The sequence below is a fragment of the Heterodontus francisci genome, chromosome 3 (genome assembly GCF_036365525.1).
Source record: "Heterodontus francisci isolate sHetFra1 chromosome 3, sHetFra1.hap1, whole genome shotgun sequence".
Taxonomy (NCBI): Eukaryota; Metazoa; Chordata; class Chondrichthyes; order Heterodontiformes; family Heterodontidae; genus Heterodontus; species Heterodontus francisci.
Window position 1 is genome coordinate 126,569,808 of NC_090373.1, and position 16,388 is coordinate 126,586,195.

General features: G+C 44.7%; 1 protein-coding gene across 1 annotated transcript in view; it reads left to right on the forward strand.

Moving 5' to 3' along the window:
• Window positions 1–922: 922 nt before the first annotated feature.
• LOC137367139 (PC3-like endoprotease variant B) overlaps window positions 923–16,388 on the forward strand; it is a 650,040-nt gene continuing 634,574 nt past the window's right edge. The window contains exons 1-2 of the mRNA XM_068028579.1: window positions 923–1,055; window positions 6,845–6,882. Of these exons, the coding sequence (XP_067884680.1) occupies window positions 923–1,055; window positions 6,845–6,882 (171 nt within the window). The remainder of the gene's footprint in view (window positions 1,056–6,844; window positions 6,883–16,388) is intronic.

A 16,388-nucleotide genomic window follows, 5' to 3' on the forward strand; every position in this document is an offset into this window, starting at 1 on the left:
CAGATTTCCTGGGGCTCAGGAAACCCGGCAGCTGACTGGAGGTGAAAAGGACTGCACCCAGCAGTTAAGTGCCTTTTCAGCAATGCTTGTGGGCCAGGAGGAAGAGGAATGCTTCCCTCTATCCCTCAAGCAAACTGCCTCCCTCATCATTATCAGCCTCCATCACTGCAGCGATCTGATCTCTCTCACCACCTCCATGATCTCTCTCGGCCTTCCATCACGATCTTCCCCACCGGTCCTCCGTCCACGATCTCCCTCCGACCCTCATCCATGATCTCTTTGCCCTCTCCTCTCTGCCTCCTGACTGCAGCCTTCCAATGGAAGCTTTCCCGCTGCTAGCCTCTCAACCAGCCTGGCTGCTTTCCAGGAAATGGAGAAGAAAATTAAATGAGGACCTGCCGTTAAATTTGGTAGGACCTCTGCATTACCCATATTTCCGGGTTTCCTGGCCACACCGCCCCACCCATGCCCATTCCCTTCCCGCCTCCCCCTAAATGTCAGGGCCAATGTCACACTATTGGTTGAGAAAGAACGGTTGACCATAACACTGGGAACACTCCACTGTTTTTTAAATAGTACCAGAGAATCTTTTACATTCATTTGAATAGGCAGGTAGGGCCTCAGTTTAATATCTAATCTGAAAGAAAGAACAAATTGTTTCTAGTTTCCAGTTTTTAGCTCTACAAATATTTTTGTTTGGTAGAAAATCTGATAACATTACACGGTATACAATATTACAAGCAAATACTGGGGAACCTTTCAGCAAAGACATTACACTGCATTTGCTCTCTTAGTTCTTTAACTTTGGTTGTGCTGAAGGGAATTTGCATTCAGCTGAAATATGACTTAATGCCAGATTTTATCCATTATACATGGTTACTGTGGGCTAAATTTTACAGCCCCCCCCCTAACTTTGGGGGTCATGGCGGGGGTTGGGGAGAGCGGAAAATGCCACCAGCAGAGTCCCGCCACAGGCCTCGACGCCAGGAAGGCCCGGCCCGATATTGCCGGCGGCGACGAGGCCTCGTGGCAGCCTCCCTGCTGCTCAGCAACGGGTGCTACATTTAAATATTTAAATTTATTTAAATAAATGAATTGATTACCTTTCCTGTCCTGCCGTCCATCCCAGAGTAATATAGGTGCCGGTAGCCGGCACTCCCACTCCCCGTCCGGGGATCCGAAGCAGAACACTGGTGGGGAGGGGAGAGCAGGTAAGCTTTTCAGTGTGGGAGGTGGGGGAGCAGCGTCAGGCTCATTTCATTGGTCTAGGGGATGGTGGGAAGGGGTAAAGTTTAAAGTTTATGAACTTTGGGGAGGGGAAGGTCAGGAACATAGGAACATATGAACGTAGAAGCAGGAGAAGGCCATTCAGTCCATCGAGCCATTCAATACTGATCATTCACTTCAATGCCTTTTTCCCACATTATCCCCATATCCCTTTATGTCATTAGTATTTAGAAATCTGACAATGTCTATTTTAAACATACTCAATGACTGAGCTTCCACAGCCAAAGATTCCAAAGATTCACAACCCTCTGAGTAAAGAAATTTCTCCTCATCTCTGTCCTAAGTGGCTTCCCCCTTATTTTGAAATTGTGTCACCTGGTTCGAGACTCCCCAACTAGGGGAATCATCTTACCTGCATCTACCCTGTCTATCCCTTTAAGTATTTTGCAGGTTTCATTGAGATCACCTCTCATTCTTCAAAACTCTAGAGAATAAAGGCCCGGTTTCCCCTTCATAGGACAGTCCTGCCATCCTGGGAACAAGTCTGGTGAACCTTCGTTGCACTCCCTCTATGGCAATAATATCCTTCCTAAGGTAACGGGACCAAAACTTCACACAGTACTCCAAGTGCGGTCTAACCAAGGTTCTATCCAAATGAAGCAAGACTTCACTACTCCTTTACTCAAATCCACTTGCAATAAAGGCTAACATACCATTAGCCTTCCTAATTGCTTTCTGCACCTGCATGTTAGCTTTCAATGATTTATTGACAAGGACACCCAGGTTCCTTTGTATATCTACACTTTCTAATCTCTTACCATTTAAGAATTCTCTGCACATCTATTCCGTCTACCAAAATGGATAACCTCACATTTTTCCACATTATATTCCATCTGCCACGTTCTTGCCCACTCACTAAGTCTTTCCAAATCCCCTTGAAACTGCTGTTCATCTTCCTCGCAACATACATTCCCACCTAGTTTTGTGTCATCCGTGAACTTGGAAATATTACATTTGGTCTCCACATCCAAATCGTTGACATATATTGTGAACAGCTGAGGCCCAAGTACTGATTCTTGTGGTACCCCACTAGTCACAGCCTGCCAATGTGAGAATGACCCGTTTATTCCTACTCTCTATTTTCTGCCTGTTAACTAATCCTTAATCCATGCCCGTTTATTACCTCCTATCCCATGCGCTTTAACTTTGCTAGCCAACCTCCTGTGTGGGACTTTATCAAAAGCCTTCTGAAAATCCAAGTATACCACGTCTACCGACTCCCCTTTATCAATTCTGTTCATAACATCCTCAAAAAACTCCAACCTGTTCGTCAAACATGAATTCCCATTCATAAATCCATGTTGACTATGCCCAATCAGATCATTATTATCCAAGTGTCCATTTAGAATAGATTCTAACATTTTTCCTACTGCTGATTTAAGGCTAACAGGTATGTAATTCCCTCTCCCTCCCTTCTTAAATAATGGGATGACATTTGCTACCTTCCAATCTACAGGAACCGTTCCAGAATCTATAGCATTTTGGAAGATGATCACCAATGCATCCACTATCTCCATAGCTACCTTTTTCAACACTCTGGGATGTAGAATATCAGGTCCTGGGGACTTATCAACCTTCAGCCCGATTAGTTTCTCCAATACAACCTTCTTACTAATACTGATTTCCTTCAATTCCTCATTCTCCCTAATTCCTTGGATCCCTAATTCTGGGAGATTTCTTGTATCTTCCACAGTGAAGACAGACACAAAGTAATCATTTAGCTTCTCTGCTATTTCTCTATTCCCCATTATAACTTCTCCTGATTTTGCCTGTAATGGACCCACATTTGTCTTAGCCAAACGTTTCCTTGTCTTAGCCAAACATCAGCTGCCCAAGGTAAGTATTTTGAGAGTGGGAGAGGGCAGGTAATTAATTCTATGGTTATGGGGGGGGGCAGTGTGGGGGAGGATCAGGATCAATTTATTTTATTGTTTTAAAACTCTATCCCTTTAAACAATTAAATTAAATGTTAGGGCTCGAAACCCTTTAAAAATAGCGTTAACGCCTGCGCCAAGGCTGCTGACGCCATTGCTGGGGACGGTCTGCCCGCCCCTAGATGGCGGTGCACCCTGCCATTTAAATGAGCCACTGTGTTTAATATTGTGGCCGCTCCGCGATGTATGATCCGTGCAGGCGGACTGCCATTGTTTACGTGGCAGAGACAATGCAAAATGCAGCCCTGTGTGTGGGGCTTTAAAACTAATGATCAGATCTAACTAGGGAACAGACAATGGGGAAAAATTCCTCAGTTCACTACATTTAGTGAAATATTTATAGATGCATTTCTGATTTTGCTACACATATTGCATAGTTAAAATCTCCAGCCATCTTGTGTACAACCCCCCACCCCGGCCCCCCACACACTTGCAATATCATTAAGTTCTGCTGCAGTGACATGAATGGGAACACTGAGCTGGGGGCAGCTCGCTGGAGCGAAACTTTATAATATCCCATCTGGAAATGTTCGATGCCCAAGACCGCATCAAATCTACAGACATACAGCTCAAACCATGAAAACAAGGAACAACTAAGAGAACCTGAGAAGTGTATAAATGTAATTCAGATTTGTGATAATTTGGTAAAATACATTTTCCACTTTAATTAGATGACTATTGAATACTGCTATATTTATCCTTACTGAATTAAAAAGTGTTCTGGTCCTGAATTTCTATTGGGCTTTCCTTATCTCCTGCTCTAACTGAGGTCTTCTTTGTTTTTCTGCTGTTTGCCAATGGAGGTTGGCAGATCACCCCAAGCAACAACATCAATGACCATTTCTTTTAGCCCTTTATACCATTTCTTCAGGCTTTCTACCAATCTCCCGCCAGAGAAAACTTCCAAAAATTCCAGCCATCTATGATTTGATGGAACAAAAACAAGAAATGCTGGAATCACTCAGCAGGTCTGGCAGCATCTGTGGAAAGAGAAGCAGAGTTAACGTTTCGGGTCAGTGACCCTTCTTTGGAACTGACAAATATTAGAAAAGTCACAGATTATAAACAAGTGAGGTGGGGGTGGGGCAAGAGATAACAAAGGAGAAGGTGCAGATTGGACCAGGCCACATAGCTGACCAAAAGGTCACGGAGCAAAGGCAAACAATATGTTAATGGTGTGTTGAAAGACAAAGCATTAGTACAGATTAGGTGTGAATACACTGAACATTGAACAGCAGCAAGTGCAAACCTGAAGAAAAACAACCTGAAAAAAACAGTGGGTAAGCAAACTGAACAAACTAAGATGAAATGAAATAAATGCAAAAAAAGATTGTAAAAAATGTAAAAAGGAATGTAAAAAAAAAAGGAAGAAAAAATAACTAAAAATGAAAGTAAAATGGGGGGGCTGTTATGCTCTGAAATTATTGAACTCAATGTTCAGTCTGGCAGGCTGTAGTGTGCCTAATCGATAGATGAGATGCTGTTCCTCGAGCTTGCGTTGATGTTCACTGGAACACTGCAGCAATCCCAGGACAGAGATGTGAGCATGAGAGCAGGGGGGAGTGTTGAAATGGCAAGCAACCGGAAGCTCAGGGTCCTGCTTGCGGACTGAGCGGAGATGTTCCGCAAAGCGGTCACCCAGTCTGCGCATGGTCTCCCCAATGTAGAGGAGACCACACTGTGAGCAGCGAATACAGTATACTACATTGAAAGAAGTACAAGTAAATCGCTGCTTCACCTGAAAGGAGTGTTTGGGGCCTGGGATAGTGAGGAGAGAGGAGGTAAATGGGCAGGTATTACACCTCCTGCGATTGCAGGGGTAGGTGCCCTGGGACGGGGTCGAGGTGGTGGGGGTAATGGAGGAGTGGACCAGGGTGTCGCGGAGGGAACGATCCCTTCGGAATGCTGACAGGGGAAGGGAGGGGAAGATGCGACTGGTAGTGGCATCATGCTGGAGGTGTCGAAAATGGCGGAGGATGATCCTTTGGATATGGAGGCTGGTGGGATGAAAAGTGAGGACAAGGGGAACCCTGTCACGGTTCTGGGAGGGAGGGGAAGGGGTGAGGGTAGAGGTGCGGGGAATGGGTCGGACACGGTTGAGGGCCCTGTCAACCACAGTGGGGGGAAATCCTCGGTTGAGGAAAAAGGAGGTCATATCAGAAGCACCGTCATGGAAGGTAGCATCATCAGAGCAGATGCGTCGGAGACGGAGAAACTGGGAGAATGGAATGGAGTCCTTACAGGAGGTAGGGTGTGAAGAAGTGTAGTCGAGGTAGCTGTGGGAGTCAGTGGGCTTATAATGGATATTGGTAGACAACCTATCCCCAGAGATGGAGACAGAGAAGTCCAGGAAGGGATTTCAGATTTCCAGCATCCGCAGTATTTTGCTTTTATGATTTGATGGAGATTTGTTTTCCTTTCACTCCACATTATTATAGTGTTATCTAAAGCAATGTAGACAGGTATGAGCACATGGTTGTAGAAGCAGCAGAAAATCCTTGGATCTCAGGCAACAAAAAAATAACCGGCATTAAAGAGTTTTTTAGAGTTTTGTCAGCATTGCAGGAGAAAAGAATGGAAACCTGCCTTCGGATGCTCAGGATCTTGTGATTCCCCTCCATTCTCTTTAGAGCCAGAAGAATTTAAAAAAAAACTCTTCTCTGTCAGGAGGTCACAACAAGACGCCCTCCCTCATCCTCCTTAGCCTCATACTTTGTGGCTCTACCCTTGACATTTCTCGTGTACATGAGAAGCAGAGATCTGCAGGTCATATACTAAGATTATATGCTGGCATCTTGCAAGATTTAACTATCACATGAGCAGCTGGTTCAAAGTGTGTGCTGCAAAGAAGCTGTGCACCTTTCAGTTTTAAAATGAAGGACAGTATTAATGATAGTCACAAGATTTGTAATGAACTGAAGGGGTTACAAACCATTAAGTGATAGGCCTACTTTCAAAGAAGGCGAATGAATAGCAGGAGTTCAAATGATTAAAAGGTGTTTTACATGGAATGACATTTTGTTGCCTTGGAAGATTCTAGAGATTTGTTTAATTTGATTTGAAGCTGCTATTTCTCCTGGAGAGGTGACCTGCTCCTGACTTTTGTTCCCTGCAGAGTCTCTCTCATTATGTTACTATAAATTTTCAATCTTCTCCCTTTTGTCTCTTCCTCCCCTGAAGTCACCGACTCACTCTGGGGTACAGTAATGGTAGTACTGCATCTAGGTATCTGTTTTCTTGTGCGAGGCTTGTGTCAGTAAGGTATCTGATCAGAGAAAGTGTCAGTGCCCAGCACAATCCCGGTCTCCTGTTTATTTGCATTTCCAAGCGCTATTAGATATCGGAAAGGCTGATTTTTACCCTCGCTAACTCGGGGTCTGTGGAGCCAATTGTCACTCACCAGCTCTCACTGTTACTACAACCAGGATCTGCTAACTTCAGCACAAACCAGGCACAAGGAACCTGTGAACTTGATGTTCAGTATCCGTTGTGGTATATTTATCCTCCCTTCCCTCAAGCCATTGGGGATTACCATTTTATCTTTTATTATAGTTTTCAAAATCTACTATTTGATGGCATGAAGCTATCTATTTATCTAATTGTTGTCTTTTCTATCTATTCAGGTGTGGATCCCTCTAATTGTGATCTGAAGAAAAACCTTGTAAGTTTTATTTTAAACTTCATAACCTCATCTCTCTTTGTTCAGATGTTTTAGCCCAGTTAAACTATAAAACAATAAAGGTACGGCAGGATGTTTATGGCACACTTTGAAAGTGTTGCAGTGACTAATCACTGAGAATCTGACACCCCTTCCCCCAGACCCCCTCCCACCCCTACCCCCGACATCACCACGGCCCCACTTTGTGCTTTTATATTGTTCATGTGCTCGTGGCTCATTAAACATGGGTCCTGTGCAACCATGGCAAATGTAAAGTAAACACAGCAGATTAGTTAAGATTGGCTGCTATTTTTACTGAGCATTCGCTCCTGCCAATGGTCTATCTGGTTCCATTAAATGTGCTGCCCTGACAGCTGCACAATTCTCAATAGTGATGACATGACACAAACCTTGGATGTCTGTGAATCATGAAAATTCTTGCTGATATTATGATGCCAATACTTCGCACATGTGAACTGGAGGAACTAGGCCAGTTTCTATGCATGTGCTACTGATCAGGATTTGCTTGGTAATTAGTTCATATGAAGTCTGGTTGCACACTTTGTAAATGCAAAAGAACACAAAAGTAGCTTAAGTGCGTGTGTGCAAATTCACTTACTCACTGCTCAGATCTCCTCTGAAGTCTGGAGAGCCAATACCCATCTCCAAAGACATGCAAAATATGCAAGACTTGTTGCATACTTGCTTGAATTAATGCAATGTATTCTGAGATTTTGAGGAGTCCAAAGAATGCCTAATTGCAGCCAATGTAGAATTGTAGATACTAGTGAAGTAGGTGTAAACAGTATTATTCATCTTGATTGAAATTGAGCATATTTAAAGAGGTCTTCATTTCCCTTCTTTATTCAGCAAAATGTCAGTGATGTCAATAAAGAAATAAATACTTTTTCTTTATTTGTTCATGGGATGTGGGCGTCGCTGGCTAGGCCAGCATTTATTGCCCATCCCTAATTGCCCTTGAGAAGGTGGTGGTGAGCTGCCTTCTTGAATCGCTGCAGTCCTTGTGGAGGGGGGTAGGTAAACCCACTGCTGTTAGGAAGGGAGTTCCAGGATTTTGACCCAGCGACAGTGCAGGAATGGCGATACAGTTCCAAGTCAGGATGGTGTGTGGCTTGGAGGGGAACTTGCAGGTGGTGGTGTTCCCATGCAATTGCTGTCCATGTCCTTCTAGGTGGTAGGGTTTGTGGGTTTGGAAGGTGCTGTCGAAGGAGCCTTGGTGAGTTGCTGCAGTGTATCTTGTAGACACACTGCTGCCACTATGCATGGTGGTGATGGGATTGAATGTTGAAGGTGGTGGATGGGGTGTCAATCAAGTGAGCTGCTTTGTCCTAGATGGTGTCACGCATCTTGAGTGTTGTTGGAGATGCACTCATCCAGGCAAGTTGAGAGTATTCCACCACACTCCTGAATTGTGCCTTGTTGCTGGTGGACAGGCTGTGGAGAGTCAGGAGGTGAGTTACTCGCTGCAGAATTCCCAGTCTCTGACCTGCTCTTGTAGCCACAGCATTTATGTGGCTGTTCCGGTTTAGTTTCTGGTCAATGGTAACCCCCAGGATGTTGATAGTGGGGGATTCAGCAATGGTAATGTCATTGAACATTAAGGGGAGATGGTTAGATTCTCTCTTGCTTGAGATGGTCATTGCCTGACACTTTTGTGGCGCAAATTTAACTTGCCACTTATCAGCCCAAGCCTGGATATTATCCAGGTCTTGCTGCACTGGACACGGGCTCTTTCATTATCTGAGGACTCGCAAATGGCACTGTACATTGTGCAATCATCAGCGAGCATCCCCACTTCTGACCTTATGTTGGAGGGAAGGTCATTGGTGAAGCAACTGAAGATGGTTGGGCCGAGGACACTACCCGGAGGAACTCCTGCAGTGATGTCCTGGGACTGAGATGATTGATCTCCAACAACCACAACCATCTTCCTTTGCACTAGGTATGATTCCAACCAGTGAAGAGTTTTCCCCCTGATTCCCATTGACTCCAGTTTTGCTAGGGCTCCTTGATGTCATACTCGGTCAAATGCTGCCTTAATGTCAAAGGCAGTCACTCTCACCTCACCTCTTGAGTTCAGCTCTTTTGTCCATATTTGAACCAATGCTGTAATGAGGTCAGGAGCTGAGTGGCCCTGGCAGTACCCAAACTGAGCATCAGTGAACAGGTTATTGCTGAGCAAGTACTGCTTGATATCACTGTTGATGACCCCTTCCATCACTTTGCTGTTCATCGAGAGTAGACTGATGGGGCAGTAATTAGCCTGATTGGATTTGTTGTGCTTTTTGTATACAGGATATACCTCTGCAATTTTCCACATTTCCAGGTAGATGCCAGTGTTGTAGCTGTACTGGAACAGCTTGGCTAGGGGCACAGCAAGTTCTGGAGCACAAGTCTTCCGTACTATTGCCGGAATGTTGTCAGGGCCCGTAGCCTTTGCAGTATCCAGTACCTTCAGTCATTTCTTGATATCAGGTAGAGTGAATTGGATTGGCTGAAGACTGGCATCTGTGCTACCGGGGACCTCAGGAGGAAGCTGAGATGGATCATCCACTCGGCACTTCTGGCTGAAGTTGGATGCAAATGTTTCAGCCTTTTATTTTGCAATGATGTGCTTGACTTCCCCCATAATTGAGGATGAGGATTTATGCATTTATATAGCACTTTTCACAACTGCCAGATGTCTGACAGCACTTTACAGCCAATGAAGTACTTTTGAAGTGTAGTTACTGTTGTAATGTAGGAAACATGGCAGTCAATTTGCACACAGCAAACACTCACAACCAGCAATGTGACTATTTTTATGATGTTGGTTGAGGGATAAGTATAGGCCAGGACACCGGGGAGAATTTTCCTCTTCTTTGAACAGCGCCATACAGGATCTTTTACATTCTTCTTGTAGGGCAGATGTGTTTAATGTCTCATCCAAAAGATGGCACCTCCCACTTTGCAGCACTCTATCAGTATTGCACTGCAGTTTTAGCCTAGATTTTGTTTTCAGGGCCTTGGAGTGGGATTTGAACCCACAACCTTCTGACACAGATAAGAGTAAGTATACTTTCAACTGTCATTTCAACAAAACTAAAAAAGAAATGAGGCACACGGGAAGAAATGATACACAGCCATTATCACCTTCTGGCTTGACTTTTTCATGTGCTTCCAGACCACTTTCTAAGTTGCACATGATACAAGCTTCAGCTCATCCAGAACTCAACTGCCCACATTCTGTGCCATTCAACTTTCACCCTAGTCCATCCTGTTCTGGGGCCTCAACTATTTACAATCTATATCAATGACTTGGATGAAGGGACAGAATGCATGGCTGCTAAATTCGCTGATGGCCCAAAGACAGGTAGGAGAGTAAGTTGTGAAGAGGACATAATGAGTCTACAAAGGGATGCAGATAGGGTTAAGTGAGTGGTCCAAATTTGGCAGATAGGGTATGATGTGGGAAAGTGTGAACTTGTCCACTTTGGCCAGAAAAATAGAAAAGCAACATATTATTTAAATGGAGAGAGATTGCAGAACTCTGAAACGCAGAGGGATCTGATGCCCTAATACACGAAACACAAAATGTTAGTATGCAGGTACAGCAAGTGATTAAGAAGGCAAATGCAATGTTGTCATTTATTGCAAGGAGAATGGAACATAAAAGTAGAGATGTTTTACTGCACAGTTGTACAGGGCATTGGTGAGACCACGTCTAGTCTATTGTGTACAGTTTTGGTCTCCTTATAATTGCATTGGAAGCAGTTCAGAGAAGGTTCTGTTGACTGATTCCTGGGATGAGAGGGTTATCTTATGAGGAGAGGTTGGACAGGTTGGGGTTTAGAAGGATGAGAGGTGATCTTATTGAAACGGATAAGATTCTGAGGGGACTTGACAGGGTGGATGTTGAAAGGATGTTTCCCCTAATGGGAGAGACTAAAATAGGGAACACAGTTTAAATATAAGGGATCTCCCATTTAAGACAGAGGTGAGGAGACATTTTTTCTCTCAGCGGGTCATGAGTCTATGGAACCCTCTTACCCAGAGAACGGTGGAGGCAGGGTCATTGAATGTTTTTAAGGCAGAGGTAGACAGATTCTTGACAAACAAAGGAGCCAAAGGATATTGGGGGTAGGAAGGAAAGAGTAGAGTCCACAAAAAGATTAGCCCTGCTCTTATAGAATGGCGGAGCAGACTCGAAGGGCCAAATAGCCTACTCCTGCTCTTAGTTCGTATGTTCCCCGCAAGCTCCATGGTGGCAAAAGCATTGATTTCAAAATCCTCATTTACAAATTCCTCATATTTTTAGCTCCACCCCACCTCCACAATATATTCCTCTCTGTTTCCCAGCTTACACTTCTGCTCAGTCAATGTACAGTCTTCCCATCACCGGTCATTCCAATCTAGCACTCTGGAGTTCTCTTCCCTAAACTTCTTTCCCTTACCTTCAGACACCTTCTCAAAAACTAGCTTGTCAGCCACAACTTTGGTCACTTCTTAACCCTTCTCTTAATGCTGCTTGGAGTCCAATCAGTCTCTCTGTGAAGTGCCTTGGAATTCTTCATTGATTAAGGATGTAATTGTTAATGTATTCAATTTTGAATTTCTCACACAATAAGTTATTTACATATTTTGTTCAGAAGCTTAGCAAAGTTCAGAGTCATGGAAATTACATCACTTGCCCTTTCCCTACCAGAGTGCCAGGGTTCAGATGAACACAGTACTCACATGAGCACAAGAAAAACACGCCCCCATCCCTCACAATTACATTCAAACACAAGAACACAAGAAATCGGAGCAGAAGTAGACCATATGGCCCATCGAGCCTGCTCCACCACTGAATTTGATCATGGCTGATCTTGGACTTCAATTCCACTTTCCTGCCCACTCCCCATATCCCTTGATTCCCTACGAGACCAAAAATCTATCTATCCTTGCCTTAAATGTGTTCAATGATGAAGCATCCACAACCCTCTGGGATAGAGAATTCCAAAGATTCACAACCCTTTCAGTGAAGCAATTTCTCCTCATCTCAGTCCTGAATGATTGACCCCTTATCCTGAGACTGCGTCCCCATGTTCTAGATTCTCTGACCAGTGGGAACATTCTCTCAGCTTCTACCCTATCAAGCCCTTCTTGTATGTTTCAATTAGATCGCTTCTCATTCTTCTAAACTCCAGAGAATATCGGCCTAGTTTACTCAGCCTCTCATCATAGGACAATCCCCTCATCCCAGGGATCAACTTAGTAAATCTTGGCTTCACTGCCTCCAGTGCAAGTATATCCTTTCTTAATTGTGGAGACCAAAACTGGACATAGTATTCCAGGTGTGGTCTCACCAAAGCCCTGTACAATTTTAATAAGACTCCTTTATTCCTGTATTCCAATCCTCTTGCACTAAAGGCCAACAGCCATTTGCTTTTCTATTAGCCTGCTGCACCTGCATCTTAACTTTGTGCGTTACTTGTACGATTACCCCCAAGTCTCTCCAACATCAACACTTACCAGTTGCACACCTTTTTAAAAATATTCTGCTTTTCTATTTTTACAACCAAAGTGAACAACTTCACACTTCCCGACATTATACTCCATTTCCCATCTTATTGCCCACTCACTTAACTTGTCTATATCTCTTTGCAGCTTCGCTACATCCTCCCCGCAGCTTACCTTTCCACCAAGCTTTGTATCATCAGCAAACTTAGATACATTACTCTCTGTCTCTTCATCCATGTCATTAATATAGAGTGTAAATAGCTGAGGCCCCAGCACTGATCCTTGTGGTACCCCACTATTCACTGCCTTCCAACTTGAAAATGCCCCATTTATGCCCACTCTCTGCCTACTGTCTGTTAACCAATCCTCTATCCATGCTAATATATTACCCTCAACACCATGAGCCCTTACCTTGCCTATTAATCTTTTATGTGACACCTTATCGAATGCCTTTTGAAAATCCAGGTATGCTACATCTACTGATTCCCCTTTATCTACCCTATGAGTTACATCCTCAAAAAACTCTAATAAATTTGTCAAATAAGATCTCCCTTTAGTAAAACCATGCTGACTTGTTCGAATCATACTATGCTTTTCCAAGCGCAATGTTAAGACTTCTTTAATAACAGTTCCCAGCATTTATCCAACGGCTGATGTTAGGCTAACTGGCCTGTAGTTGCCTGTTTTCTCTCTACCTCCTTTCTTGAAAAGCAGTGTAACATTTGCCAACTTCCAATCTGACGGGACCGTTCCTGAATCTAAGGAATTCTGGAAAATCATAGCCACGCATCCACTCTCTCTGCTGCTATCTCTTTTAGAACCCTAGGGTGTAGGCCATCTGGAACACCAGATCATTAGATTACCAGGGATCAAATGAACTTGTAATCACCACAAGACTGCATCCCCCCATTTCATCAGGTTAGCGAAGCTCAATGAGATGCTTAACTTCTACAAGGCTGAAGATTTCTTTCTCGATTAAATTATCAAGGTTAAAAGAAAGCATTTGAATAGTTCTACTAACATATAAAAATGGATCAGAATTGACCAGTATCATTAATAATCACCCAGACTGTCAGACATTTGCTGCCGGGCATCAAGTAATGAAACGTGGCATTTAAATCTTGCCAATAATTTCTGCAGATAAAGGCTACTCACAATTCCAGCAGTGAAACCTGCAATGGAATTGGATAAGACACTGAAAATGCATGTGGATATCATTCTGTTTCCATAGGCTTATGATGCTGCTATTTTTAGAATAAGGCACCGACCAACCAGAGGCTTCAACAGAAAGAGGGGTTGCAGTTTGCAGTATCTGTGGGTTTACAGCTGAACAGGGTGATTGAGCAGAGGCTGCAGAAAGAGCAAGCTCTGCCAACTTGGAGCTGGGCTGCTTCATGCTCCTTGACAGTAACTGGTCTGGCAGATCAGCCAATGCACACAGCATCTCGGTGTCCATGCCTATCTGTGTTCTCCTGTATGACACCCCATCAAAGTTCTCATCTGAGTCCTCTATAGCAGGACTCCTCTGTGACCCCGCCCTCAAGTGAGCTGGCACGCAAACCTGGCTGCAGCCCACCAGTGCCCAGTCACTCATCACATCACTGGGCGACATAGTGGCGCAGTGGTTAGCACCGCAGCCTCACAGCTCCAGCGACACAGGTTCCGTTCTGGGTACTGCCTGTGTGGAGTTTGCAAGTTCTCCCTGTATCTACGTGGGTTTCTGTCGGGTGCTCTGGTTTCGTCCCACAGCCAAAGACATGCAGGTTGATAGGTAAATTGGCCATTGTAAATTGCCCCGAGTGTAGGTAGGTGGTAGGAGAATTGAGGGAAGGTGGGGATGTGGTAGGGAATATGGGATCAACATAGGATTAGTATAAATGGGTGGTTGTTGATCGGCACAGACTCAGTGGGCCGAAGGGCCTGTTTCAGTGCTGTATCTCGAAATAAATAAATGTCCAGGATTATCAGAGAGTTCAAGACAGAGTGAAATCTTACAGGAAACATGCTATCCAAATCTATACTAGTTTTTAAGGTATCTGTATCTGAGCTGGTGCTGCAAGTGTCAGATCAAGTGATCACACCTCTTCATCAGTGCTGTACTGTTGCTCTATCTGGAGCTGGAGCTACTGTGGCTGGGCAGGTGGCAGTTCTAGGGTGTCTGAAGGCAGAAAATCATAAGGGGAAGGTTGGGTTGAGGGAAGGGGGTTGGCTGGAAAGCAACAGGTTCATGGTCACACCATCTGCAGCTTGTTCATCATCTCATCATGCCAGATAGAACTATAAAGGTGAGCTGGGAGCTGAATCATAGAATGAACATCAACATGCTGGGGGGCCACCATTGACCAGAAATTTAACTGGACCAGCACATGAATACTATGGCTATAAGAGCAGGACAGAGGCTGGGAATTCTGTGGCAAGCAATTCATCTCCCGACTCCCCAATGCCTGTCCACCATCTACAAGGCACAAGTCGGGAGTGTGATGGAATACTCTCCACTTGCCTGGATGAGTGCAGCTCCAACAACACTCAAGAAGCTCCACACCATCCAGAACAAATCAGCCGCTTGATTGGCACACCATCCATCACCTTCAACTTTCACTCCCACCACCACCAGTGCGCAGTGGGAGCAGTGTGAACCATCTACAAGATGCATTGCAGTAACTTGCCAAGGCTGCTTCAACAGCACCTTCCAAATCCATGACCTCTACCACCTAGAAGAACAAGGGCAGCAGATACATGGGAACGCCACCACCTGCAAGTTCCCCTCCAAGCCACACACCATCCTGACTTGGAACTATATTGCCGTTCCTTCACTGCCACTGGGTCAAAATTCTGGAACTCCCTTGTAGCAGCATTGTGGGTGTACCTACACCATATGGACTGCAACGGTTCATGAAGGCGGCTTACCACCACCTTCTCAAAAGGGCATTGGGGTGGGCAATAAATCCTGGCCTTGCCACTGCACGCAAATCACACAAATGAATAAAAAAAGAAAAAACCTCAGAAATTTACAGCACAGAAGGAGGCCATTTGGCCCATCAAGTCTGTTTTCTGCTGAAATGCCAGGGAGTAATGGGGGTGTGGTGCATTAAGCAGCATGAGAGGTTGGTGGTGTGGTGGGTAGGAGACGTCATGTGAACATGCATTCACTGACCTTGATCAGCAGCGTTGAGATCATTAGACTTCTTGTGGCACTGCTGCCAGGTCCTTGGGCCCAGACGCTGGGAATTAACCTCACTGGCCATCTGCTCCCAAACCCTTCTGGGGGTTACCCTGGAGCGCCTTCTTGGCCCCCATGGAACCATGGCTCCTCACCTCTTGGCTACCTCCCCCACTAAGGCCTCCAGCACCTTAGCTGTCACTCTGGAACCCTCTCCCTGCCCTGGTGTTCCATTTTTCTTGTTGAGAATTGCAGCAGTAGCAATCAGCAGCAGCCTCCTGTAATTCAGTGCAGCTTCCCTTTGAGAGGAACAGAGCTCCTTTAAGAACAGAAGGTTAGCTGCGCCATGTGCTATCAGGAAACCCTGCTCTGGTCTCTGCTGAGCGCAGTGACAACCAGTAAAACAGCAGACTCCCTTGGCCCTATGCTACAATCAGGTAAATGAGGTGGCAGCACCAAATTTGAGTGCTGCCTACCTCCCCAGGAACCAATGTGGGCAGGTCAGGAAATGTAACCCCTGCACCTGAATAATGACGTAAACCAATTTTTAGCCCAATGTCTCTTTTGGGCAAAATATTTGGCAAATAACCTCTGAACTGGCCATAATCAGACCATTACAGATCTTGAATTGATGCTCATCTGTAAACTACTAGAAATCAAGTTTTTGTTTGAAAATAGCACACCTTACTGAGATGAAATCTACTTGATCTCACTTGCTCACACAGAATCTTGACTTACACCCTACACCTTGTGCTGAAGTAGGTTAATTGCATTAGCCTTGCATTGACTCCACACAATATCACTTTGAAAACCTTTGTCAACCTGTACAGAAAGGTTCTTATCAAAA